The sequence below is a fragment of the Psittacula echo genome, assembly GCF_963264785.1.
Source record: "Psittacula echo genome assembly, chromosome: 17".
Taxonomy (NCBI): Eukaryota; Metazoa; Chordata; class Aves; order Psittaciformes; family Psittacidae; genus Psittacula; species Psittacula echo.
The window spans coordinates 1,467,259-1,494,183 of NC_137753.1; the positions used below are offsets into that span (position 1 = coordinate 1,467,259).

The window sequence follows — 26,925 nt, forward strand, 5'->3', positions numbered from 1 at the left end:
TCTCCCCTCTGGCAGGTTAAAGCCATTCCCCTTGTCTTGTCCCTAAATCCCTTGTCCAAAGGGCATATTTGAAACCTCTGAACACCACGTTGTCTCTGTATATCCTCTGTGCTCTTATTCTAAGAGAGAAACAGCAGAACCTCTCCCCACTGTTGTTGCTGAGCACACGGTCCCGGGTTCTTCAGACACACGTGTCCCTGTTCACATGGAGGATGCTGAATGTTTCATTGCACAGATTGCAGCGGGAGCCTGTCCTGGGAGATCATCCCCAGTTCTTTACCCTGAGTTATTGACTGTGGTGTAGGAAAGCTGCTGCCCCTCAGTGCGGGGTCAGGAGGCTCCGCTTGAAGCTCTCGACATTCCTGCTGAGTTACTGGGGACCTCGGTTGGGCCCATGGTTTGTAATGAGCTTTCCAGCCAGCCCAAGATGACTCTGACCATGAACTAACAGCAAGGCACCAGGCAGCTGTAGGAGCCTGCAGTGCCTTTCTCTGGGTGCCTTGTTTGCTCCGCTTTCTTGCCTAAAACTGTTTTGATGCATTCCTGGCAGTGTTCAAGGCCAGGTTGGACACAGGGGCTTGGAGCAAGCTGCTCCAGTGGAAGGTGTCCCTGCCCGTGGCAGGGGTTGGAGCTGGATGAGCTTTAAGGTCCCTCCAACCCAAACCAGGCTGAGGTTCTATGATTTTTCTGTACCAGCATTAGCATTACCTCTTCTGGTTTTGCTCTGTTTGTCTTTCTAAAGATTTTGCTTTCAGACCCTAATTCTCACCTTCAGCTCTTTGTCACTGTCTCAGACAGGCTCCAACCTTACCTGCTTCAGCTCTGGAAAGGGATTTCGTGTTTGACTCACTTTTGGACACGGCTTTTCAAGAAGCCCTCACCTGGTTCCATCGCTGGTGCGAGCGCGAGTGGAGCCGAGCTCTCCCGCACCTCTGCTCTGTCACTGTATTCATTCGCTCCTCTTTTTGTGTCTCGCTCTTCCTCCCTCCATGGGCCCAGCCTCTGTGATTAAGTCTGCAGCTCTCCTGCTGTTTTTAATAGGCCTGTAGACCTGACCATCTGATGAGAACCAAACTGCACAGCGTGCTCCTGAATACTTTCACTGGAATCTCCTAATGCAGGGTATTAATCATTACTGTCAAACCATTCAGGCCCTAAATGTGTCCACCCAGTATAAAATTATACTAAACAGGAGGAGGAAAAGAACTTGGCCCATATTAAACCCAGACATTAGGCAGTCCCCTGACTTCTCAGGCATGATGGCCAAGGGCACTGTCCAGTTTATCAAACAATGGTGGATTCAGTGGGGGCAGCTCATGATTGACGTCCGTAAAAGCTTCAGAAAATAAGCAGAGTGAGTTAAAGGGGATAAAGCAAGGTGCGGCTCCCTCTTGATTTACTCACAGAGATTCCTGGGACACAGTTTGCTTGTGAGTGCGGTGCAGATGCATCCGCCTTGGTGATCCTAATAAATACTTTGTGCAGTTGGTTCTTCTTCTGCTGCAATTAGAAAGCAATAATTGCCCAAGCAGTTGCTGTCACACTGAGTTATTGTATATACAGAGCTCGGGGATTTCTTGCCTTGGTGTAGCACTTGAGGTCTGATCCTGGGAAGTGCAGGGCACAGCGTGTGAGTAAAGCATGGGGTTACTTGACACGGCTCAAGGAAGGTAAGGCTGTTTCTCTGTTAGCAGTGAATTAGACATGCATGTTTTCAACTCTGCTTGTTCTTGCTATTTCTGAGCTGCCAGCGAATGCAGCCCTAATATTAGAGCATCTTTTTCCCTTTCTTTTCCCCTTTTCCAAAAGGCTGTTTCTAATTCCCTGCGCTAAGAATGCCTTTATTCTTTGGAGTTGGTAATAAAAGTTAATCGAGTGTAAAATAAAAGTTACATAAGGTGAATGGTAAAGTTTTATTCTTCCTGATGTTGCATTTATTGATGACCCCATTGGTGTTGCCGGCTGTGGCTCAGCACCAGCTCCACTGCACGCAGCCAGGCCCAAGGCCGGCTCTGCATGGATTCAGGATCATTATCCTGCACCCAGACACTCAGATGGGCCTGGTGTGGCCATAGGGATTTATGGGGAGAGCTCTTCAGGCACCCATTGCGATATACTTAGGTAAATGTAGGGGGGTTTACCGGCAACTGGGAGAAACTGCCATTGATTCCAGTAAGGCCGCTGCTCCCTGTGTGCTGTGACTGACATCCTGCCAGTGATGAGCCTGCCAGCTACCATCCATACAGACGAGTGTGAGTTAACAGCTGCCATTGGCAGTCATTCCCTTCCCTTCCACACAGACCTTTTCCAAGCCAGCTCCGTAACAAACTAGCCTGTAGCATCCTGGTCAAGAATCCTTGTGCACAAGCTAAGAGGGAGGACTTGGTGTTGAGAGCATCTCATCCTGCTGCAACAGCACACAAAAGGTTCCCCCTTCTCTGTGTAGTAGTTTTGCTTGCTTATCAGTGTGTTCGCATGGGCTTCACTAATCCTTCCCTTGTTTTACTCTGTGCCTAGCAGAAGAATGTATAAACCCAGTGAAAATACAACGAATCCTCTGTATGTATTGCTGTATCCAAGCTGAGATAGTTCCCTTCCTTTGATCATTAGCTGTGTTAACTGCTTTGAGTGGCTCATACGATAATGTGGTCATTAGTGGTATACATTTAGTTCAGTGAACTACTGATTTAATGTTCTTTTTTCTTCCATTTTGTCATGTCTTTGAGAAATATGGCTTAAAATGTCAGGGCATTTGGCACTGCTGAAAATCGTGCCAAGTTCTTCTCTCTGGTAGCTTTTGCATTTATTCCTCTAAAAAGCTGATTGAAGCAACAATAACAAATAGATAAGGCAGCTGATACTGGAAAGAACAGTAACAACGCAGCGTTTCCTACCCTGACTTTCATGTCCTATTTACCACTCTGTGTAACCCACAAATCCTCCTAGAACTGGGGTGCAGAAGGTTCGTTGTCATTGATCTCGGCAAGAATGCCTAAACCTGCCAACTGTGTTATATGCTTGAAGTCTAGACGAGGATGTAGCAACAGGCATGTTTCAGCTGGATTTGGCTTTTAGAGTTAAGCAGAGATTCCAGAGGTCAGAGCAGAGGTCGGTGCTCAGGAACAAGGACTTCACAACTGTCCCTAGGATCTGGGGTTTTGTTCATCTGGGAGGGCCAGATAAGTAAATGGATTTAGGGTGGAAATAAAAGTCTTCTTTCCTTTCCTCCATCACCTCGGGGTGATGCTGGAGGAGGGAGGGGGTATTTACTCTGTCACCATGGCGTCAGTTGGGATCTGGGTGCTCAGAGGAAGCACAGTGCTCCCCCCAGTGTGTGCTACCACCGTGGCTGCTGCCTCTCAGGCTCCTCTCCCTGTTACATTTCCCAGCGAGGGCTGTTTTCACCCATCAGTGCTGTTGCTCATTGGTTTGCTGGGTGCTGCTGCATGGAGGCACCGGGTACGAGTCCCGACCACCCACACCTTTCTGGTACCAGTCCCAACCACCTTTCTGCTGACCCAGCATTGCTGCTCACTGTGCCACGTCTCCAACTCCGGAGCACGTTCCTGCCCTCCAACACATCTGTGCTCTGCTTTTATCCCTTTCCAAGCCTCTCTGAAGGTCGATCTCGTATTGTGCTGCCCTTGGGCGCTTGACAAAGGCTCTGCACGTGCCCATGGACTGGCCTGGCCTATGAGTTGTGCTGTGAGAGGAGAGGAGGGGAGGGGTTTGGTTATGATCAGGACCACGTTTTCCCCCTCCATGGTTCAGATCAACCCATTGAGGACAGGCTGTTTCCACCCCATCTCACCTCCCATCACACCGTTGAGCTGGAGCAGGATGCGTCTCGCACCCACCAAGCCTGGAGGCAGCTCCCTCATGCCCCCAGAACCAGGCACAGGCAGGTGACCCCTCCATCCCCAAACCAGCCCTTCCCACCACCATTTCTCACCATCTCCGGCATTTCCAGAAGAGCCAGTGGTGCTCCTCAGGGAGCCGTGTTCACATGAAGCAAACCTCACCGTGCTTCCTTGCACCAGTAGCTACTGGCAATAATGTGACCTCATAAATGGGACTGGAGATGACTTTTATCTAGCTCTTTCCTCTAGAAGTGCTCTTCAGTGTGATTCATACCATGAAGAGATGGTGCAATTCCTGCTGCTTTGAAGGAGATGGACCCTCAGTGCCCTGAATGGAATAGGAAATGGTTAATAGCTGAAAACCAGCAAAGTTCCCTTATTCTGACAACTGAAGAGTAGTGATGAAACAATTACAACCAGTATCGTCAGCCTACGCTTTCTTTTAGCAAAGGTGAAGGGGAAAGAAAACCCCTTTTGCTAAATGCAGCCCTTAGAACACAAAGCATTATTATCCTCCAGGATGAAAAGATCAGTGGCTCAGACTAACTGTGTGCCAAGAGTGAACATTTCCATCACACATACACGTGCACACGTGGATGTGGAGCGAGATACATTTATAACTGCCTGTAGCCAAAGGGTTTACTTCATTTTACCTACTTAAAATACTCATTGTTGTTGGTTCCAGCTCCATGGCTCTTTATCAGCATTTTATTGATCCTGTCTTGCTCTCTTAAGAGGGCAACTTGTGTGTTTTAAAGGCCGTTTATTCCTTAGGTGTGTGCTCTGGTGCAGCGTGTTTCCATAACTGTGTTATTAGTTCTGTCCAGCCTACAGGAAAAAGTGATACCGGAGCTGGCATCCCAGTGCTAGGTCGTATTAAAACCAGCTGCAACAAATCTTTATTTGCAGTTACTTTGGGGCTCAGGTTTCAGCGTCTCCTCCACCTGTCAGCGGTGTTTATCCTCATCAGCTTTCACAGCTTCTTTCGTTCTTCTCAGGGTTTTTTGGCCATCCTGCACCCACTTTGCCCAGCAGAATTCCCCTCTCCTTGATTCAGGAAAGACACCGGCTCCATGTATCTGTGGTGTCTTGAAGGAGAGCATTCTTTAATGGGATTTCCAAGAAGAAACAGCCCTGTTGCTGTTACTTGTGGGGCATAGGAAAAGAAAACCTTCAGGTGTTGCCTGCAGGCAGAAGGGTGCTGCTGTTTCGATGTGGGTAAATAGTTCTGCTCTGAGCAGCTCTGTGAAGAGGACTTGAACAGCCTGTGAAGGTGGGCTCATCCACATCTCTTTAGTTTGCTGGTTGAGGTTACAGCCAGTTGGTTTTAATCTTGTCTGACAAAAAGTAATGTCAAATCTGGTTAAGAGCATTATCAATCAAGGATGCAGTGTGTGTTCAGGGTGCTGTTAAGAACATCTTCACTTAGTGTCATCTAGGGCACATTATTATTATAGGAATAGACTGATCACAAATGGTGTTTGCATTTTGAACCTTCTAGAAAGCACTCTGTTTGCTAAGACCACTTGGTTTTGTGTCCCTGTAGGCAATCATCCAATACATACAGTTGATGTCCAGCTTTGTGCATCTTAAAAGACTCATAGTCTTAAAAAGAACCCCTCCTCAATCTTCCATAGTATTTGGTCTGAAATTCAGTCTTGGTTGTAAGGCATTTAAACTGTCATTTATTACTGTGTCAGTGCCCATACTGGTCTGGAAGTCTGCCTTCGACTGGGTGTGAGTTTGGGTTACTTTGCAATAAGCTCATCTTACACAAGGCTGTATCTGCAAGGTTATTCATCTTACACAAGGTTGTACCTAGCTGGGTTTCCTATAAGGCTCAGCTGTCTCAGAGGTGTTGGCTTCCTGGAAAACACTGAAGACTCACTGTTCACAAGCAAGCAGTGCTTCTGGGGCTTTGATTTCAGTGTCTTGCTTGAGCCAGGGGGGGCTGCTTGTTGTTTCATAACCACTTGGTGTATATATAAACGGTCATGGACTGGGCTCATACACTGTAGGAGAAGGCTTAAAAAAACCTTTCTTTCCTATTTGATGGTTTCTGATCAACCTCTTTGGTCTCCCAAGCAGCACCATTTTTACCTGTTGGTCATTTCTGCCTGTAGGAACGCTGTCAGATTGTTGTGGGGAGCAGAGAGGGGCATGCCAAAGAAAACAGACCTTCTACTGTATTGGAAGAGTTGCGGTTTCGATAATTCCCTATAAAGTGTGTTTTCCACTGTGCTATCTGCTGTTGTTGTTGCAAGTGGGGTCTAGGGAACACTTAATACACACATGTTTTCTCTCAGTTTCCAGAGCTGCCCAGAGAAGCAAAGCCAGGAACTAACATTCTTGTATCAACGTATGGGACAGTCTTGAAGGAAGTAGGACACTCTTACCACTGCTGAGGCCTTTACCATGTTCTCAATAGTGCTGTAAAGACACCGTGAATCAAGTGGTTGAGTTGAGGGTCATTTAAGATCGTATTAAATGAGCAAACCCTTGGAAAGAAGGCAAAAGTTATGCCAGAGAAAATTGCTCTTCACAGAGCTGATGCTCACAGGCACTGGGGTTATGGTGATACATGCTTGTGTAAAGGGTTTGTAAGGCTGACAAGTTGAAGCCAAAGGACGAGGACCACGCTCCAGGTCCTAATCAGTCGAGTCTGCCCAGTCTGTGGAGTTAATGTCTTCTTTCTGGCCCTTTTCTCCTTCATCTCCTACTACTGCAGTGCACAGAACGTGAGTCTCGAGGTGATACACGAGTGCTGCAGGATTTCCTCACAGGAGCAGTGTGTTTTCCTCCTTGAGACTTGCTGTATTTTCTCCTGCATTGTTGTGTTTGACCTTTTCATAATCTTCTGTGACGCTTTCTGCCTCTTACCCCACAAAACAAGTTTCTAAGCACTCAGAATGTCCCGATGCTGCTCATCCTGTTTCCTTGTCGTTTCAAGTGATTGGCGAAGCAGGACCTCATCCCAGGCCAAATAGAGACATGTCTGTGCTGGACGTGCAGATCTTGATCACTTCATTAGCTTCAGCCCCATAGTTCCTTTCCTGACAGAGGGAAGGGGAAAGTGGGATGTGGTTCTCTAACCCACAACAGAATTGTGTAGCATTGCCAGTGAAGGTGTCTGCTCCCAAGTCTGGACTTTCCAGCTGGTTTTCAGTCAAATCAGGTAAAAGCAACCCTGTTTCGGATGTTTAAGCAGAGCTCTAGAGCTTCTTCTGTCACTTCTCCATCTGTGTTGGCTTTCTTTTGGTTGTATGTATATGTATATATACGTGTGTGTATTTATCCCTGACAGTGTTCAAGGCCAGGTTGGACACAGGGGCTTGGAGCAAGCTCCTCTAATGGAAGGTGTCCCTGCTCATGGCAGGGGTTGGAACTGGAGGAGCTTTAAGGTCCCTCCAACCCAAACGTGTCCTGGATTCTATGATAAGTAAATACATAAATATACGTATATGAATAATTGCTGTTGTCTGCCTTGTGCTGTGTGTTTCCTTGTTCAGTGATTGTGTTTGGGGTAGGGTAGCGAGGTGGGGAGCTGGCTGCAGCCATAAAGGGGACACAAAACAAGCTTCATCTTTGTAACCCAGAAGAGGGCATTTTGGATGGTTTTAATCTCTTTGACCTCGTGGTGGGAGAAAGAGGGAAGTGAAGAAATTGTGACAAACCCCAGCTCTTTAATGCCAGGTTTGTTACCGCTCCGAGTGCCCTAAGGGTTAATGTAACAGTTTTAAGCCCTTCAATCACACCCAGCCCCAACTACAGAACACTTCCAAATAATCCCTTTATAATAGACCCTTTTCCACAGATTGTATCTAACCCGAGCATTAATGGGGCCCGTTGGTGTCAAGCGTTTCAACAAATACGGGCCAGGCGGCTGCTCGGGGAGCCCCTCTTTTAACCACAGACCTTAATGATCTTTTGCCCCTCTGCCTTAGCTCCCCTGCTGCAGGGACAAAATTAAACTACTGCGGATGGCAAAACAGTTATTTGCTGCCCAGGCAATTACATAGTCCCAACCCTCTCCATCGTGGAAGGCCAGATGGACTTTATAGAAACCAGACCCAGGCCACAGTTTTAATTATCATAGTCCTGTCAGAAATGAGTGAAATTCTGGATGACCGCATGAAACGAACCAAAAGCCTTACACATGGATTTTTTCCTCCATAAAATTTTATGGCTTCTTAAAGAAACAGCATTCATATATTTTACGAGGCCTAATCATTCACTAATGCTGGTATTAGTGCACCTGTGGCACTCAGCCCCATGGAAATTACAGCGCTGGTCTCGCCTGCGCTCTTGTGCCTGTTACTACAAAGCCCTTGTCAGGCCTGCAGCACGTGTTCCCGGGAGAAGCGGGTTCGTTTTGGTGAGCCTGCAGTCCCTGGACTGAGGGACAGGGATTTTATCTGCCCAAACTTTTGTTTCACTGCGTGGGGAAGACTTGGATAAATAAATAACAGCCTTTGTAATACAAGTATTGGTAACGTATCTCAGGGCAGTATCCTTAGTTGAAGGGGTTGGATGGAATTTCCCCTGGATGCTTTCCCCCCCCGTATAACAGCAGCTATAACAACTGTGCATTATTCACCCGCTCAGCGCTCATCCAAACCCCTCCATTTCCAGTTCAGGTCATTCCCATGGGCTCTTTGTGTTTATTCAGGCCAATGGTTTTATTTTAATGCAGCATTTTAATCACACAGAGGCTGCAGGAGCCACCTCGTCCCACTCTGACCAGCACAGCATCTGCCGGGTGTTTGGGGTAGATACTTGTCTAACCTGGGCTTTACAGAGGCTCTGCAACCTCTTCAGGTGATTGATTGTCCTGTGCATCGCTCTCTTGGCTGTTAGACAGTGTCCTGAGGTGGGAACTGAAGATTCCCATTATATCCCTTCACTCAGGCTCCTTGAGGCTGAATGACCCCAGTTCCTCCCAGCTTCACCCATAGAGGTGTTCCTAGACCTTGGCTCATTCCCTTGACTCTCTCCTCACTGGCTTTGCCTCTTCCTTGGAGCATCCTGCCCCATTGGTGTCCATAGCAGTGCTGTGTAGGATGGAAGCGTGCTCCATCTCTCCTGCAGGCTCTGGTCCCTTTGTCCACCCCAGAGGAATTTCACTCCAACCAACAGAGGAGGTGTTTTGTTTGTACTGGGGTGCTGGTTGTGACAGATCCAACCCAGTGCAGCATTTTGTGCTCCAGACCAGCAGTGGCCAGAGCTGTATCGCCAGCCGCCCAGCAGCTGTAACCTTGGTTTGCATCCTGCCTCTTCTTCTTCATCCCTGGCCGACCCTGAGGCCGATGTGATCAGTGTCACCAGCTGCAGGTCACATCTGGGGGCACTGGGGGAAGCAGCTCACTGATAGAACTCCACAGCTGCTCCCGAGCTGTATAAGCAGGGATGAGCCGGTCAGGCCGAGCTCGCAGCAGATGGAAGGTGGCACCAAGGAATGCATCTCCTCTGGTTGTTAAAGTCAAATCTGCTAATGAGGTCCACTTCAGCGACGTGCTGACAGCCACAGAACATACTGGGTGTGTTAGCTCCAGCGCTGCTGGAATGAAGTCAGCTTTCTCTCCCTATGCTTTCTCATTACTTCATGCATTTGGCAGCTGCTAACAGACTGGACAAGCTTAGCCAAAATAAGAACTGATGTAGAAACATGGAAAAGGCTATTTAGCATTTCCAAACATTCTTCCTGGGGAGATGGCAGGAGGGGGAGGAGGAGCTGCTCTGTGTATGCACGTTCTGTCTGTGGTGCTATCAGATGAGAGCAGCTCTTGCGTCTGCACCGGGCACGGGCTCCTTCCAGCCCCGGTGCGTGGTGCTCGAGGGACAAAGTGCGCTTGTACCGGGCAGAATCAGTTCCACAAGGGGCTAGTGGTAAACTGAGAATATTTGGATAAACTCGCTGGCCCTCAGGACTAGAAAAGGACTTTTGTTCCTGCGAAGAAAAAGACTGTTACATTTCCATAGGATGACTGGATCCAGTCCAGTAAAAACTGCTCTTGAAGTCTCAGAAATGATCAGGAGTGTCAAACGAAGGATCTTGTGCGGGAGGTCACATGTTTGTTTTTATTTATTAGAATGTGAGATCGACATCTATGGCCCCGCTTTGCTCCGAACCAGCGGCTCTCTTAGGAATATTGTCCTCCAACAAAGGCTGCGTTGTGCCAGGGGAAGGGGCTGGGGTGCATCCCCTGCGCCCGTCACCCCGCGCCTGGGCTGCCCCAGCTTGTTTATTTTCTGACTCCTCAGTTTCAGGTGGCACAGTCCACACTGAGATGCTTTGATTCAGCCCAATTTACCGTAGCTGTCGAACCTTAGAGCAGGGTGATGGGTGCCGGCCTGGGATGTGAAGCTCAGGTAGGTGATGGAGCAGTTTTATGCACCTGAGTGCTGTTCCCCAAGTGTTCTTTCCATCCCCAAAGTGTTTTGTGTGGTTATTTACACACAGACTCATCCTTTTTGCTTTGGGAAGCAGTCAGGGGCCCTGCTGTAGTCATCTCTTACCCCAGCCCACCAGTAACGGCTGGTGGAGCTTTGTCCTCTCTTGCCTTATCTCCTGAAGGTAGCGCTGGCATAGGAGGAACAGGATGCAGGGAGGCAGCAGTTTTGGACAGAGGAGGTTGATTCATTAATCAAAGCAGAGAGAAAGAGCTGAAGCCATAGGAAATCACCCCCAGCGGTGCAGCCAAGGTGTTATTGAGACCATGCGCTTGCTTAGGCCGTTCTTTCTTTATGATATGCTTCAGTGTAAACCATAAAGGGCACATTTGGTGCAAGTGTTTTCCTAAGATTTATTTTTGTCTAATCACTTATGAAAGTTTTGTGACTTTAAAGGCCAGATTTGCACGTCAGCCCTAAGCCACGTTCCGCTGCTTTAATCAAAGCGGGTTTGTCCGTCAGGTTTTGTTCACACACTGACAACATCAATATAAATACATCTCTGCCAGGGTAATGGATAAAAGCAGGCAGCTCAGGAGAGAACACACATGTTGTATCATCTTTGTAGGCCCTACTATTGTGTCATTTCTCCAAAAAGAAGTTAAGAATTGCCCCAGTTAAAATGCTTGTGGCTTTTGTATGCGCAGGTTTGATTTGGTGTAATTGGCCTTATGTTCATCCTCGCAGAACTCCTGGAGCTGCCAGACACAGCCAGGAATCATTCCTACCATGGAAGTATTAGGCTATTCAGTTGGTTTAGAGGCTGTAGGATTAGGTCCCAGTGAACTGTTTCAGCCACATTTCAAGGCTTGTGCAGTTGCTTCAGCTTTACTGTGTGAGTCTTTGCAAAGGGAATGCAGACAATATTGTTGGGTTTACTGCTTATCCACTGACATGCAAAAGTGCTGCTAAGAGTGCGACGTGGTGCTTTCTACTTAGTGTTAAGTTCATGCTTTGTATTAGGGTTGAGAGGGATTTGTTAAGTCCTGGGTAGGATTTTTAACTTTAGAATAAGGGAAGAAGAAACCTGGCGCACAAAAAGTGTCTCCATCTGTTAATGAAAAAGATTTTTGGCTGCCCCCCCATCCCCATTTGGCTTCAAATCAGCTCATCTTAAACAAAGGAGAAGTCTTCTCTTGGATCAAAATGCAAAGTGTTGGCTTTAGTGGCTGGGCGCTGTCACTGAGGCTTCAGGCAGGTGTGTGCGGAAGAGAAGACGCTCTGCATGGAGGTTATCAGAACCCTTAACTCAAACCCGACCTGCTCAGGCTCTGCAGGATCTCTGGTGTGTCAGATCACTTGTTGTTTTGAGACCGCTGTCAGAGAACCAGATGTGCCGGAATTGCCTAAGTAAAATAACCTGAGCAGAGGCATGGGTGTACCTCTCACTCCACACTTGGCTGTGGCTGCCTGTCCAAGCAGTTAACCACATCATCCCCTGGAGCCTCTTTTGACCCAGAGATGGTATCAGATCCGAGCTGGAGATGGGGAAATGTTGTTCCTCAGCATATTCAAAGGGCAGATTTGTCATTAGAATCAGTTCCCTGGAACGTGCCATTTCATAAGTAGGTGAATTGGCCTGGGGAAAAGTTCATCCGGGGGCACTGGGGACTCTGCAGTTTACCCTTGCACTTCCTTCCAAGTAGGATTTCAGTCTGTGGTGCCGGACAAGATATGTGGTCAGCTTCAGCTGCAGAGGGGTCAGCTCGCCAAGCTCTGGGAGGAGATACCTGAGCTGGTCCTGCACTGGTCGTGATTGTGAAAGGAGCAAGTTTTGCCTTGAAGAGTTCTGTGTGTTTAACTAAACAAGCATGAGGTTTTGTGCAGGAGCAGCTCAGCAGGGTGGGAGCCTCGGGTGCTTCCTCGCCTCAGTTTTGCACCTTCTCTTGGTCATGTTTTCGGTAAATGGGAGCTATAAAGAAGTCACACATCGCAGCTTTATGAGAGGTGAGCAGTACATTGTTAGTACATCAAGAGAAACCTTCTCTTTGGCCTGGTGTGAGGAGCCTGCTTTGTTTTCAAAGCTCTTTAAACAGGGGGCTGCTGTTCCTGTTTATGATCAGCTGCGTTGCACAGGAGGGAAACCCATAATATCCTTCCATTCTTTTTCTCAGTGCCAACCCAGTTCACAAACTCATCTATTTCACACCTTCTAAAGAGCACGAGAATAGTCTGCAGAGCAGCTGCCTTACTCATTTCTGATAAGAAAGGTCACAGGGACAGGGCTTCCTCCTGTGATTGTGGCACCTTTTGGGGGTTTCCTGTGTAAATGCACCCGGGGTGCAGCTGTGCTCATGGGGGGGGGGGGGGGGGGGGCACTGCCACGCTTTGCTTTTGGGTTTATTCTGGGGTTTTTTCTTCTTGAAAATCTCTGTTCTGAAAGTGTGAGGTCAGGGCTGAAGCTCCGGGTGACACCGATGCTGCACCCAGCTCTGGGGGTGATGTGGAGGGATCACCGGAGGGACGTGGAGCTGTTGGAGCGCGTACAGAGGAGGTCACGGAGATGCTGCGAGGGCTGGAGCAGCTCTGCTCTGGAGCCAGGCTGAGAGAGCTGGGCTGGGGCAGCCTGGAGAAGAGAAGGCTCCTGAAGGGGAGACCTGAGAGCAGCTCCAGTGCCTAAAGGGGCTGCAGGAAACCTGGAGAGGGGCTTGGGACAAGGGCCTGTAGGGACAGGCCAAGGGGAATGGCTTGAACCTGCCAGAGGGGAGACTGAGATGAGCTCTTAGGCAGAAGCTCTTCCCTGTGAGGGTGCTGAGGCGCTGGCCCAGGGTGCCCAGAGAAGCTGTGGCTGCCCCATCCCTGGCAGTGTTCAAGGCCAGGCTGGACACAGGGGCTTGGAGCAAGCTGCTCCAGTGGAAGGGGTCCCTTGAGAATAAACCTTCGTGTCCTTTCCTGCTCTCAAGCCATTTAACGGCTCCATCTTGTTGCATTGCTTATCCCCTGCCCTGCCCAGTAATTCTGATTCCCTGACAGTTTGATTTGTGGTGCACTGATGTTTTCAAAATGCGGCACAACCACCAAAAGCACATGGCAGGATGACTCCGGGTACTGAGCCTTAGGAGTAAGTCTTTTCTCAGTTTTAGGGAGTCAGACACACAAGTTGTATCCATCAAATCCACCAGACGTAATGATCTGGACATCAGTTACCTGCACCTCCCTGCTAGTTGAACTTGGGCCATGTATCCCCAAATCTAGTAATTACATGGAAACTACGTGCTATTCCAAGAACCTCATCTCTCTGAGTTGATTCACCTTCTCCGGGGCACCTGGATAATGGATGTTATAATTTGGTTCATATATTGTTAATGATCAAGTATGAGCTGAGAGCAAGGGGTTTGCAGGGAAGGGAGAGGGGCTGTTGGTGAGAGTCTGGATTCTTCCCAAGGAAGAGGCTGACAAGAAGCCATAAGACAATGTTATTTCATGTGAGTCTTCTCATGGTGGATGCTTGCTGGGCTGTGCTGAGGCTGCAGAAGGCTGGTGTTTGTAGCTGGTATTAGCAGCATGAATGGGCATTTGAAGGCTCTGCTACTTTTTTGGCCAGAGTGTGAAACGCAGCAACTGGTTTTGGCACTCGGTGCTTTCCGTAAATCACTCTGAAGAGGTCTGCATGTTAGTGGTGTTCCACAGCTCCACTCCCAAACCCTTATTAACATAAAGCTGTAGTAATAAAGGATGATTTAAGTGAAGCAGCAGTAACCTCCATCTGTAATGATCCAGAGGAACACCCAGAACACACCTGAAGAAGCTGATCAGGACTCATTTCTAAGGCTGGCTGTGATTTCCTTACAGCAGAGGCACCTCTTGAGGGTGAAGAAGGGGAAGGAGCTAATTTCTTTGGTTTCACTCTCACAGATGATTCTGTGTCTTGCTACTTCTAATGTTCAGTTCCTAGAAATAGTGATTAGAACAGGACCTCAGGTTCCTTCATTGCTGGGTGCAGGGGAACCCCAAGGTCTCTCAGTTACAGACATCAGAAACCAAGAAGGAAGCAGAAAGAATCCATTGGCATTTTTTGTCGTTGCATGAACTTTAAGACAGCCACGGGATTTTGGACCAGAATTTGCCCAAGGGATCTGCCCCGTAATCAGTGCGGAGTCTGAAACACTGTGGTGCCTGCATCAAGCTGCTTTGTAGAGCAGGATGCTTTCATGGAGATGACATCCATCGAGCTCTGTAAGTGATGTACTATATAATTATTGCTGCTGTTGGTTTCCTCTGCAAGACTTTGTATTTACAGCCAGGTCTGATGTCCATTCAGCTGGACTGAATCTGCTGTGCTTGAAAGACACTGATGACACTGCAGTTCTGCAGCCGTGTCCTGATGCAGAGCCAACTGACACATAGGAAATGCTGGCTGGTTTGTGCTGGTACGTAAGAGGATCGCAGTTAATAATGGGCAGACCTTCAAAAGGCTCAGTTGGATTCAAGTATGCTCAAGAAACTGAAGAAGGGGAAGGAGCGTGTGTGAGCCATCCAGACTCCTCTGCTTTGGAAATGGAACAGGCCGTTTGGGGAGAGAACAGCCCCGGTTCATGTGATTTCTTGTGTGCTTTAGATGTGGTGGGAAGAAGAATGAGAAGGTTGGTTTTTCGTGCGAGAAGTCTGCCTCAGTAACAGCTTCCCCTGCAGCTTGCTCATGTTTTTCCTCCGGGTCCTTCATGAAACCAGATAATGCAGTAGCACAGCAGCGGGCTCGGAAACGCAGCCACCAGTGGAAAATTTCCACCCCAGACCTGGGGCTTGAGGGGCAGTGAAAGTTCAAAAGCATTTGTTCTCTTCAAAACCTGAGTCAGTCTCTCCCATCAGGGCAGCCGCATCCCAGGGCTTGGCATGGCACTGGTGCATGGTCATGGTTCTGTCTCAGTTCTGGCGAGGCAGGAACGTGTTTGTTTGACAGGAGGGGATCCATGAAGATTTGTTTTCCTCTCCTCTGGGCTTTCCCAGTATTTGGGTACTCCGGGCTTTTGTCACAGAGCTGGAAATCTGGAGGTCGGCTTCACCCACGGGAGCACACGTGGATGGTGGGGATGCTCCGCAGGCAGTTGCAGATGAATTGAGTTCTCTGAGCCCCGAGAACTCAGACCTGGAGTCCCCACGCTGCACTTGCACGCACATCCTGTGAGCACGCACGAGTGTTTTAAAGACAAGGGCTTGAGCAGTGTGCTCAGGGTGATGGAGATGTCTGCTGCCCACTCCCAAGCTAGAGCACAGGTAGAGGCTTTCAGGAAGCAGCTCCCATCATCAGGCACTTTGGGGATGAGGAGCTGCTCCGGGCTGTGCTGGAGGCCCTTCTGCTTGGACAAGAAATCACTGGGTGCGACAAAAAGTGGTTCTCACTGAACCTACTTCAGAGCTCTTCCTGTGGCCCTGAGCTGGGGGCAGCAACAAGTTGGGTTTGGCTCAGCTGCTCTTCCCATCGGTTTTAAGTGCTATGACCTGTTTTTGTCTGACACGTTTCTCATTAACTCTTTGTCAAAGCACCAGGAAGCCTGCTTAATTGCAGGCAGAGTGCTGAATTTATGAGTTCATCTAGGCTTCATGTCTACACATCGACAGAGGTGTTTCTCTGGATGAAGTCTTTTTCTCTTCATTTTGCAGCAAGAATGGACTTTCTGTTTCAGTTCCTTCTGAAAGTCATAAATTGCAGCGGTCCCTCCCTTCCCTTTATTTAAAAGAAACACAACAAAACTTCATGGCAACAGTTTATTGCTCTAAATCAGCTTGTGGGTCATTAAAGCAAAACGTGGGGAGGGGGAAGGGAAAAATCTCCCTCTAACTCCTGCCAAATAAAATGCGAACATCAGCCAAACTGTCAGAGGCAGATCCTGCAACTATGGGATGAGAAGGTTTATTACACTTTCGGCTTCTGGGGAGGGATGTTATAGCAACAGGACACTGGGTCACTGATGGCAAACTCATGGTTGCTCCGTTTCTTCATGCACACTAGGAATCCATTAAGCTAACTGACGACAGATCCCTCGGCATTCCAGTCCTACGGCACACCTCTGCGGAGGCCAAATGTTGGACGCTGCCCATTAAAACGTGAAAGAAACAACCCAACAGAGAGCCCACAAATTAGAGGAGCAGGAAACCTCAAATGATGTGCAAAAAAAATTGTGAACGGGCAGGAGAATTTTTCCATAACTTTTGCTTCATAACTCAGCATTTCTGATGTTAATAAATCATGAAACAGAGCCTTTGCGAGATCAATGAGCCTTTTGGATCCCGAGCCTGCCTGCTGCTGAGCAGACAGCAGATGAAGCTGCAAAGTGAGTCCTGGAACATGACAGCAATTTCCTTTTGGCTGGGTAGAGATGAGTCTGAGCCGCAGCCACAGGCAGCGCTGAGGGCTTTGGTCCAGGACTTGTGTCTGCTGTGGCCAGTTCAAAGCCCCGTAACCCGAAGAAGCATGGAGGTGTGTTTGTTTTAACCAGGTAGAGTGAAGAGGAGAAGGATTGGGGGCTTGGAGTAGGAAAAAGATGGGATTATGTGGAGAGAGAGCAGCCCTTCAGCAAGGCAAAGTCATGGTGCTGGAGCTGGCAGGGGAGAGGAGAGTATTTGGATGAACTGTTGGATTTGAAGACAAAAGTGATGGGAGGTGCCTTGGGGTAATAAATACAAGTATATCCTGGAGTCACCATCTGCAGTAGAGGGAAAAAAAGATGAACTTTGGGTTTTGGCCTATTCAATGGAAAAAAAAGCACAGAAATCCGTGCTGGGGTGTGTGGGATAAAATGGAAGGCTGATCAGAGGGAGAGGAGGCAAAGGAAGTGCTCCCACAATCATTAACTTTATGGGAATGCCCACAAGCTGCAATCCAGATGCAAGCTTGCTTTTCCAGCCCCTCTGCAAGTGCACATTCTGCCCAGACCAAATGGAGTTCAACTTGGGGAAGGGAGGCAAAACGTGTCTTGTACCAAGGCATTGGTCATCTTCAGAGCATCAGTTATCTCTCAGTGATGGTCATGTCTTAAAAAGTGGTTTATTTGCATCCCAAAAGTGAGCCTTCAGACAGAAAATCTCTTCTGCTGCTGACCATGACTTGTAAAGAGCTGATCTGAAGAATTCCAGCAGAGGAAATTTCTGATTCCCTTCTGGTCTGAACTGGAAGAAGATGTGGTGGAAGGCTTTGGAGTGTTTTTCCGGAGTGTTTTAAGGGGGCAGAAGAGGGACTTTGACTGTTACCCTGCGTGTGGAGGTCTGACAGAGGCAGCAGTGCCTACCGCGGGTGGTAGTTCATGATTACTACTGGATTTCTCGGTGTTTTGTAAATTGTGACATAACTTCCATATAGAGCATCAGAAAAGAGCGTGAGGTGTGAACTCGGTGTGTAGCTGGAGGTGTCAGCCAGAGGGAGCTGGGCTCGCCCAGCGCTGGTCCTGCAGCAGGTCAGATGCTCAGCATTACGCAGACCATATCTCACCGTGTCCAGTTTGATGCTGTGTTAGACAAATACTAAAGCATCCCAGTGAGTTAGCATTCAAGGTGTTTGCCAGCCGTGGAATTATCACCTGTGTGCCTGTGTTCAGCTGCAGGGGAAAGGCACATACTGTGTCTTTGCAAATCCTGATATTTGAATGGAATAATAGTCATTTAAAGGCAGGATCCGTAAGGATCCGTGTTCTTGTAGGTAGTGCCTTGCTTTTAGTTTTGTACCAGTGATAAATTGCAAGTATCCAATGAATTTCTTCCTGGGGGAACAGTTGGACTTGATGATCTTAAAGGTCTTTTCCAACCTAGTTGCTTCTATGATTCTATGAATACCTGACTGCCAGGAACTGAACAGCTAGTAGTTTAAGCTGTACTTACCTTTGTTTTCTCCTGGATCGTGGGCACACAGGAAAAAGATGCTATTATTAATCAGGCAGATAATGTTCCTTGGAAATTAGCTAGATAAACCTACACTTAGAAGAGTTTACAACAAGCAAAAGCCATTCTGAACAGCTTTGCTAATCATCTGTCCACATCATTCCATCCTAATGTGGTTGATCTTTACTCATTGCTGATGAATGTTTCTTCCTCAGAGCTAGTGAGTGAGTGAAGCTGCCACGCAGGGATACAGTGGAGGTCAGAGGCAGGTCTTTGGGGTGTGTAAAAGGCAGCACACCTCAAATGCAGAGTTGGGGATGAGTTTCTGCTTCTGGTGCAGCAGAATCCCAGTCTCTGCTCTGTAGTGTGGGAGGGGTGGGAATGCGAAGGAAGGGATGGCACTCAAGGGACACACCTACGAGGCTGAGAACTTGATTCTGTTTGTCTTGACTCTCTCTTCAGCACCTTAATTACAGCTTTCAGCCCATTGCAACCGCAAAGGGAAAATGTGTTAGCAAAAATCCTAGGAAATTCCCTAGTTAAAAATAATGCCTTTTACTAATGCATGGAATGGGGTAGGAGAACTCGCATAATTGCTTCACTGTGTCCAGCTGGAAAGTGATAACTTGCTGCTGTTTAACAGCTGTGTTGCTGGTGATGCTCTGTCCACTGTCTTCTCCCTCCATAACATTGCTTATGTTTTCCAGCTGTTCCAGTTTCCTTATTGATCAGGAACAGTGATACGTGGAGCTCCACTCAGAGATGCTGCTGGGCCTTGGTTCCTGATGCCTTGTTCTATTTATGGGTGTCTTGTGAAAAACAGGGGGTTAGGTTCTCAGGGTTTCAAACAAGCTCTTTCTTTCTCATTTTGACCTGTCAGGTTTCACACCCCTGCTTGGGTTTTACAGCTCCATGCAGATAAAACCACAGATTTTCAGGTTATTTGTAGCTAGGACGGGACCTCCTTCTCAAGTGTGGAGCCTGGTGCAGGGCCTTACAAAGCTCTGGGTGAAATTGAGCTGAATGCTGGCTTCGCCCTGGGCTATCTGAGTGTCTTCAACCAAACAATTCCAGACTGTGACAGCGAGGGTCTGTAAGATACAGCTGTGAAATGAAATGGGCTGTTTGTGTAGTCCTGGGGTTTGCTGTGTTGTATTCCCAGGGTGACTTAGTTTCACTGATTGCTGCTGTTTAAATCACTGGTACTGGCAGGTTACTGGGCTGCTGCTTATTCAAACCATTAAAACTAGATGCTATTTGCCCAAACTGCTTGGTTTGGACAAGTTACACTCTTTGATGACTTGAGCTGGTGTGGGCACTAGACTGGAGTGTTTGCCTCTGAAACAACTGTAACCCTGAGCCTGTCACTCCTGGACAATTCTGATGTATTTCCTTGGAGGTTCTGCTAACCGGGAACTTCAGATTATGACTGAAGAGCTGATTTGAGCCTGGTCACGTGTCTCTATTGTTGATATCTCATCCAGCTTTCCCCTTTCTCTTTCCTGTTTGGAAACCTACCCTGCAAATAATTCTCCTTTCATTCCTCTGTCTGTAGCTGTCACTTGCTGTCAGATGTCCCATGTGTTTCTTCTCCTGTTCCTCTGCAGGTTGCCGATGACCTGGGCAATGAGAAGTTCTGTGTTGATGCTAGCCCGAGTGCAGCTGGGAACTGGCTGAAGTACATCCGCGGGGCCTGCTCCTGTGAGGAGCAGAATCTGGCCGTGTGTCACCTCAATGACCAGGTATGATGATTTAGCCATGATTGTTCTGGAATCTCCTGTTCATCCCAAGTTGTCTCTCACACCACTGCTGCACAAAACCAAGTTTCACCGCCTTCTGTTAGTTGTGTTAGTTGGTGGTTCCTTCTTGTATTGAAATTGAGAATAATTCTTCTGGATTGTGAAACTTCAAAGGATAAAGGTGGCTGTGAGAGTATTTGGTTGTCATGAAAACCAAGAGAGTAAGGTGCTAATATAGATAGAAATATGTCAAACAGTCCATAAGCATGGGTGTCTGAGAGCTGATGTGCGCTTTCATCAAACTCAGTGGATTCACAAGTAGCCAAGGTGCCTTTTGGGTCCAACCCCTTGTATCCAAACTCTCCAAATAAAGCATCTAGATTGCAAACCTGAGTTCTTCATCCTGGTTCTAAGAAACACTGGACAGTGGATATTGAAGGGAAAGCGGTGGATGTTTTCAGAGCCGCTGTCGTTAGACCTAGTTGGAGGGTATGAAATGTTTTACTCTTCTTTACTTTTTATTTAGCTGATAACAGTCAAGTTCCATACTAATAGAAAGGGATTGGGGGTGTTACAGATCATCTTCCTGCAGGTACCTCTGAGTGAGAGCAGTTTGTTCTTCACTGCAGTCCAGGGCATTGAGCTGGGTCTCTCACAGACGTGCGTGTTCCTGGCCAGGGCTGGTTTGTGCTTTAGAAATGAATCCCCTCGTTTTCCCTGTGGGATATATTTAGAAAACAGAATTTGTGTCGACTTCAGACTTTCTTTCTTGCGCACAACCCCCCAGGTACGGTTTGTGCAAGGGGAGGTTCTGCAGGGTGCTGCTGTGCTGAGCATGCTGCAGATGCGCGAGGCAGCTCTCGGAAGGTTTTAGCTTGATTTCATTTCACGTTGCTAGCAGGGTACTTTTTTCCTTTCCAAAACAGGGACTCAGAACCCAGGGGAAGGCTTTACCCTTCCTACTGAGTGGCATGCAGAGATTTGGGGGTTGTTTGTAAGTATCTAAAGAACAGCTTCTGCAATAAAAGATTATCCACAAAATGAGGAATCAGCATTAAGAGAAGAGCCGGGAGAAGCTTTTAATCAAAACCATTTGCTTTTCAGGAAAAAAACTACCATTTTTGAATGGGGAGATGGCCCTTTGTGCCTCCCCAGACCTCATCCTCTTCTCCTTTACACTCCTGTAACTTGGGAACATTCCCAGGAATGGTCAGGGAATTTCCCTGCTGTCACTGACAGCAGAATCTGGACCTCTCAGTGGTTTTGATTTTTTTGTTCCAATTTACAGATTAAACCTCCGTTAGGGAGCAATGAGCGGAGACACTTCAGTAACTGCTTTTCAGTTGTGAAAGCGAGTTTCAAATGTAAACTAACAGGAGGCACTGTTCTTTATATCTGTTCTTACTTGATAGGTATTTGAAAAGAGTAAAAGATCCCTGATTGACTGCGATACTTGTGTTTCTGAAGGGGGACTGGGAAGGAATGCCAGGAGAGCGCTGGGGTTCGCTAACTGCAGCTGGGAAGTGATTCATGACTTTGGTTTTATTTTCTCGTGTTGCTACTGCTGCCTTCCCGGGGCAACTGCTGCAGCAGTTCAGTTGTCCTTACTCAGGAGGCTGTAATAGTAAACTGGGTCTATGTAATAAATACAGTACCATTGGGGTTCAGGAGGATGCTGCTGCTTTTGTGTGTCATATAGTGGAAAAAAGAAGGGTTAGCAGGGGCTGCAGTGATGGGAAAATCGGGCTTATGTTTAATAAGCCAAGCTTGTATGTGTGTGTGTAATGAAGATAGTTTATAAGTATTTTATGCTTATAAATACATAAATATTGGGTGACTGCTCAGGATTCCACGAATGCAATACAATGCCTTAAGAAGAGGAAATCAAAAGCAATGTGGCTTAGTTGAAACAAAGGGAAGGCGATTCCAAAGGAGGAAAAAACAGCTGAACAAAAGCAGAATGTGCAGCCCCATCCCAGGGCCACGCGAGGCCAAACTTGTCCCTGTTCTGTCCTCTGCAGCAGCAGTGAGCACATATCTCTGTGTCAGAGCCGGGGTGCTGCTGGAGTTCACTGTTCACGGGATGAGAACGTAAAGCAACTGTTCTTGAGCTCATTGGGGTTGTCCGTCCATCCTTCCCTCCTGCTGCACTTGGTGGGGCTGTGTTTTGATCTCAGGACACACTGCAGTTGTTTGCTCCGGTCTCTAATGCTCTTTATTCCCGCAAGTACAAACGTGGTGCCGCGGGGAAGCAGAGATAAATGGGAGATGTAACTGAGGCGGCAGGTAAACAGAGCTGGTTCTGATGACGGATACCTAAATAATGAGGTAATGCCGGGCTCTCACCCCACGTGTTTCATCTCCATCTCCTGCCCTGACCCTGCAGACACCCCACAGCTTCTGCTCAGGGATGTGCAGCTTCGGTTCGGCTGCGAGAGCAGCCTCGGCATGGGGCTGTGAGCCGTGGCTCTGTGCTAGCCCTGCTGCTGTAATCGCACCCACTGTTTGCTGGGCGCTGCAAACTGTTGCAGCCACAGCCAGGTTGCTGCTGCACCAGTTTACAGACACAGCACAAATCCCGGTATCAAGCCCAGATGGGAAGAGGATTCCTCTGGGTATTTTTACTTTCCATTTTCCCTTCTTTCTTAGCACCCCATGCCCAGATTAAGTTGATAAAAACCAAGCAATGTGCTATTTCCAATCGCCTGGGAGAGCACTGCCCAAACCCCACTTGGATTTTTAACTCTTTTGTGTTAAATAGGCACGACTAGTATTAGGAAAGGTGCCCCTTTTGTTGTGACAAATAAGACGTGATAATGCGTGGTGTTTTCGTATGAACGTCAGTGATTTATGTATGTAAATGTTCTGATGGAGTAGGAAATGCGGTGTGTTTTGGTGCACAACAAATAACAAAAGGCAAAGGAAACGCGGCAGCACTTGTAATGAATTCAGACCATCGGTAGCGTGATGGCAAGATGAAGTTAATTATTATAATGAAATGTTTGATGAAATTAACGTGAGTCCAGCAGAACCCAACTTTTCCCTAATGATTAACGAGGCTTGCTCCGTGTTTCTGGAAGGGCTGTAACAGACACGGGCTCCTGCACAAGGAGGTACTTTGTTCTGGGAGGCAGAGGGGCTCGCCGTGGCTCGCGCTTACAATCCTGGAGGATTTTTTTCAGTGTAAAAGTTGAGAATGGATCGAGGAGCTGGGTGAACCTCTCAGACCATGGCTGGGCTCTGCTGGCCTGGTCAGGGGTCACCACCTGGACGAGAAGTGTTTGTTAGTGCCTATTTTGAGCTCTTTTTCCTCCTTGCTAGCTGCAAGGGTGGCACAGGGCGAGTTGGTTTTCCGAGTCAAGCCCCAAGCTCTGTGCTCATTCCTGGTCTTTCGGTTTTGGTTTTGTTTTGCCGTTAAACTCAGTGTGATTTGGTCCTGGGAAAAGCTTTTCTTGTTGAATGAGCGGGCAGGAAGGAGAGTTGAAGAGCGAATGAAAAGAATAATGGGAAAAGGGAGAGTTTTGTACCACTTGGATGGTTCTCAGCGAGCTGATGGATCCGATCTGTGTCTCAGAGAGAAGTGTGGTCTCAGAGCTATGTTCACCTCCTCACATCTGTGCTTGAGCATGGATCTGCCTGTCAGTTCTGTATGGGACTGCTCAGCTGAGCATCTCAGTGTGCTGTACAGTGAGAAATCCTTCCGTGCTCGGCTCCTTCAGCTGGCCAAGCCCGCATTCCCTGGTTGTACATCTCCTAGATGGCATGCGGGATGCGGCTGGGTGTCTGTTCAATGGGAGGATTGGTTACAGACCAGTACAAACCAGTGCTGACAGTTGTGCCCAGGGTTGAGCGAGGGCAGGGATGGGGTTGGGGGAGTTTAAGTCACAAGCAGTGATTTAATTTCTCATCTTAAGCATTTGGCCTCTGCCGCGCTTCCAGACTCTGCATCAGGGATTTCCTGGCCTCTCCTGGGGGTCGCTTTGTGCAGCACAACTCGTGTGTCAGTGACCGTGCAGGTGAAGTGGCGGGGAGCGGAGAACAAAACCGGGAGGGCCCGTGCGGAGCTCGCCTTCCCCTCGGACCGGGCTCAGAAGTAGGGGCCGGGGGACCGGGGTTGGTGCCGACTGTCGCGATATCGGCCCCGTCGGCGGGCGGAGCCTGCCCCCTGCTGGGGCGGGCGGGGGCCGCGCCGGGCCGGGCTCGGTGTGCGGGTCCCGGCTCCCGCCGCGGGCAGCGGTTCCCCGGGGCCGCCTGCACAGCGGCGCGGCGGCGGCAGCGAGCGTAGCTCGGTCTGTACCGGGCCGGGAGGAGGTGGGAGCGCGGGGCCCTGCCCTGCGCGGGACGGCACCGGGAGGGCGCGGGGCGGGCGGGGAGCGGCGGCCGTCACCGCCGCGTCTGGGCGGGCGGGAGCGCGGGGCCGCGGGCGGGCGGCGGAGCTGCGGGGGAGCGAGCGGGGCCGGGGGGCACCTGCCGCTGCCCACCCCGGGCCCGTGGACACGCGGGGAGGGAGCGTGCATCGCGGCGGCACCGAGGGGCTCAGCGTCCCTGTCCCCGGTAAAGGCGGACTGGAAGAGACGGAGCGATGGGTGACTGCGGGAATCGTGCCGGGCAAGTCGTGGCTGGTGTCCTGCAAACGGATTTGAGGCGTCGCTATTAAAACTTGGCCGTGGGTAACCATCACCAACAGTGTTGTTGCTAGAAGAGAAGGGGGTCCAGCGTACTCCTAAAATTAGGAAAACATACGGAATGCACTGAGTCTCTTGGATTTCACGTAGCTCTGATCCTCCTCTTTGCCGGTCTCCCAAACTCCCATCCTGCTCCCGACTTCCTTCAGCTGCTGTTTGTTGCAGTGTTACACTCTTGCAGCCTGGATGAAGGAGGTTTCCTTCTCCTTGTAATACTTTCTAAGTGATACATCCTTGGAGTTTGAGAGTTCTTGCTGGTTCAGGAAGCCTGTGTGAGCCCAAGTGTCCTTTAAGCCCTGTCCTACCCCATGTTAAACAGGCAGTGCATGGTTCCCGTTCCCGGTTTTACATCCTGTAACAAGGCAGGTATGGCCAGGAGCAGCGTGGAGCTTGGTACCTTCCAGAAGGGCCAGGTTCTGTGGTCAGATGGAGCTCTGAATGAAGTAACTGCTCACCTGGAGTAGTTCAGGACTTGGCTTTAGGGCTCAGACCCTCAGGCTGTAAGTGAGAGTAACCTACAGCATAATTCTGTGGAGATACACTAATTCAGGTCTCTAATCATCAGGCCAGAGAAGCATCAATTCCATCTGTTTAATCTTCCCGCTAACAAATACACTGAGCTTACAGGAGATAGGGAAAACAATGGGAAGATGTTGTGTGGTTTGAAGGAGAGAGGCTGTTACCCTAAATACGACGTTATTGTCCAAGCTGCATGAACCACTGACGCACAGAGAGTGAGATAAAGGCAGGGGAAAAGAGCTCTGAGCAGCAGTTACCACAACTCAAGTGACAGCCTCCCCGATCAGCTGGGATGATTTGAGTTATGGGTTAAAGTGTAAAATGCAAGTCTTTGCACATTTAACGTGTCTCTCAATTTCTGTTTCTGATTCCCAGATCTATTATAAAGTTATTAAAGAAATTGAGCCAGGAGAAGAGCTCTTGGTGTATTTGAAGGAAGGTGGTTATTCACTTGGGAACATGGCGCCCAGCATGGAAGGTAAGGCCTCCTTTTGCCAGACAGGACTTTCTGCACCTCTCACCAGCACACCTGGAATGTTGGGATCCTCACTCAGTGCTGAACTGGGACAAAGCCCTGCTCCAGGACCTGCCCCTCCTGTCACTGTTAATATGTTGTGCTCAATGTCACTCTCAGTCAAAGATAGCCAGTTCTATTAACCTCAAGGCATGCAACAGATCAATTTGCTGCTTCTCTTTGTGGAACGCTGTGATTTGGAATATGACTGGAGGTGCCTTTTGAATCCCCAGTGTCCCCACATTTCTTTGGGTGTAATGAAAATGGTTCAGACTATCCCAAGGCTTGCGGAATACTGATCTCTAGTGCCTCAGATTACATGGAAAAGGGAGATCTGGGCAGAGGATGGAAGAGTCATTGCTAGAGAATTATTATTGCTAGAATACAGACACCTCTGAAACCCTGAAAGTGAGTGCTTTTTGCAGCAATGTTAAAGGAACATGACTTCTCTCAAATGAAGAGATGATGAGGGTGTATTACTTGTCTTCCATTCATTCCTCGAATGTAGAGCCTGTTGCAGGCTTCACATTATTATTGATGACTAATTTCTATCCGCACGTTCTCTACCAGCTGTTTTTAAGCCATGAGTTGGAAACACTGTTCTACGTAATGAATCACTGCAGTTTCACTCATCTCACCTGGGCATCCCGCAGTACATCTGTGTTCTTTCACCTCCATCTCAGTATAATTTTCAGACTCACATTTGTGGTGGAACTCTTTAAGCGTGTAAGATATGAGCTGCAATATTCCTGCAGAGGTGGGTGGTTTGAGGGTTGGTGCTGCTGAAAGCTCTGTTGCTGAAGGTCCAGGGCTGAAGTGATGTCAAGTTTGGGATTCTTTTTTTAGCCTTCCTCCCCCCAAAGTTAATCATTTCCTTGAGACCGACACACAGAGATGAGTAATTTCTGTTTCCAGTGAGGGAGTAACAGGGACCTTTGCTTTGATATCAGGGAGAAACCAGCAGGAAAACCCACCACTGTTTTGCATTTCAGCTTCTAATAAGCTTGTATTTGAAAGAGCAGAAAGTGCTCCTTGTTTTCCACCTTTGTCCCTGTGTAGCATCTATCTGTGTCTTCCTGGCAGCGCCTAGTGCTTTTGCTGCATAATTGCTTTCAAATCTAATAGGCCAACATTAAATATTTGACTTCTTACCACTTTCTACTTTGAGCCTGTGCTATCTCCCTGCTGCCTCCCTCGCACCCCCATCTCCAGCCTGAATTAACACGAAAGAAAATGCAAAATTGCTCAGCACAAAGATAATTATCATAAAAATCTTTTCTCCAAACCCCAGCCAAACACAGCAGACCCCTTATCACTGCAGGAATTTTGAGTAGGGCACTTGAACT

At 48.4% G+C, this 26,925-nt stretch overlaps 1 protein-coding gene across 2 annotated transcripts in view; it reads left to right on the forward strand.

Moving 5' to 3' along the window:
• Positions 1–26,925, forward strand: part of PRDM16 (PR/SET domain 16) — a gene marked incomplete at both ends in the record, with an annotated part of 259,353 nt that overhangs the window by 198,718 nt on the left and 33,710 nt on the right. For both annotated transcript variants that reach the window (XM_080631354.1, XM_080631355.1), the window contains 2 exons: positions 19,730–19,864; positions 25,441–25,543. In XM_080631354.1, coding sequence (XP_080487480.1) covers positions 19,730–19,864; positions 25,441–25,543 — 238 coding nt within the window. The remainder of the gene's footprint in view (positions 1–19,729; positions 19,865–25,440; positions 25,544–26,925) is intronic.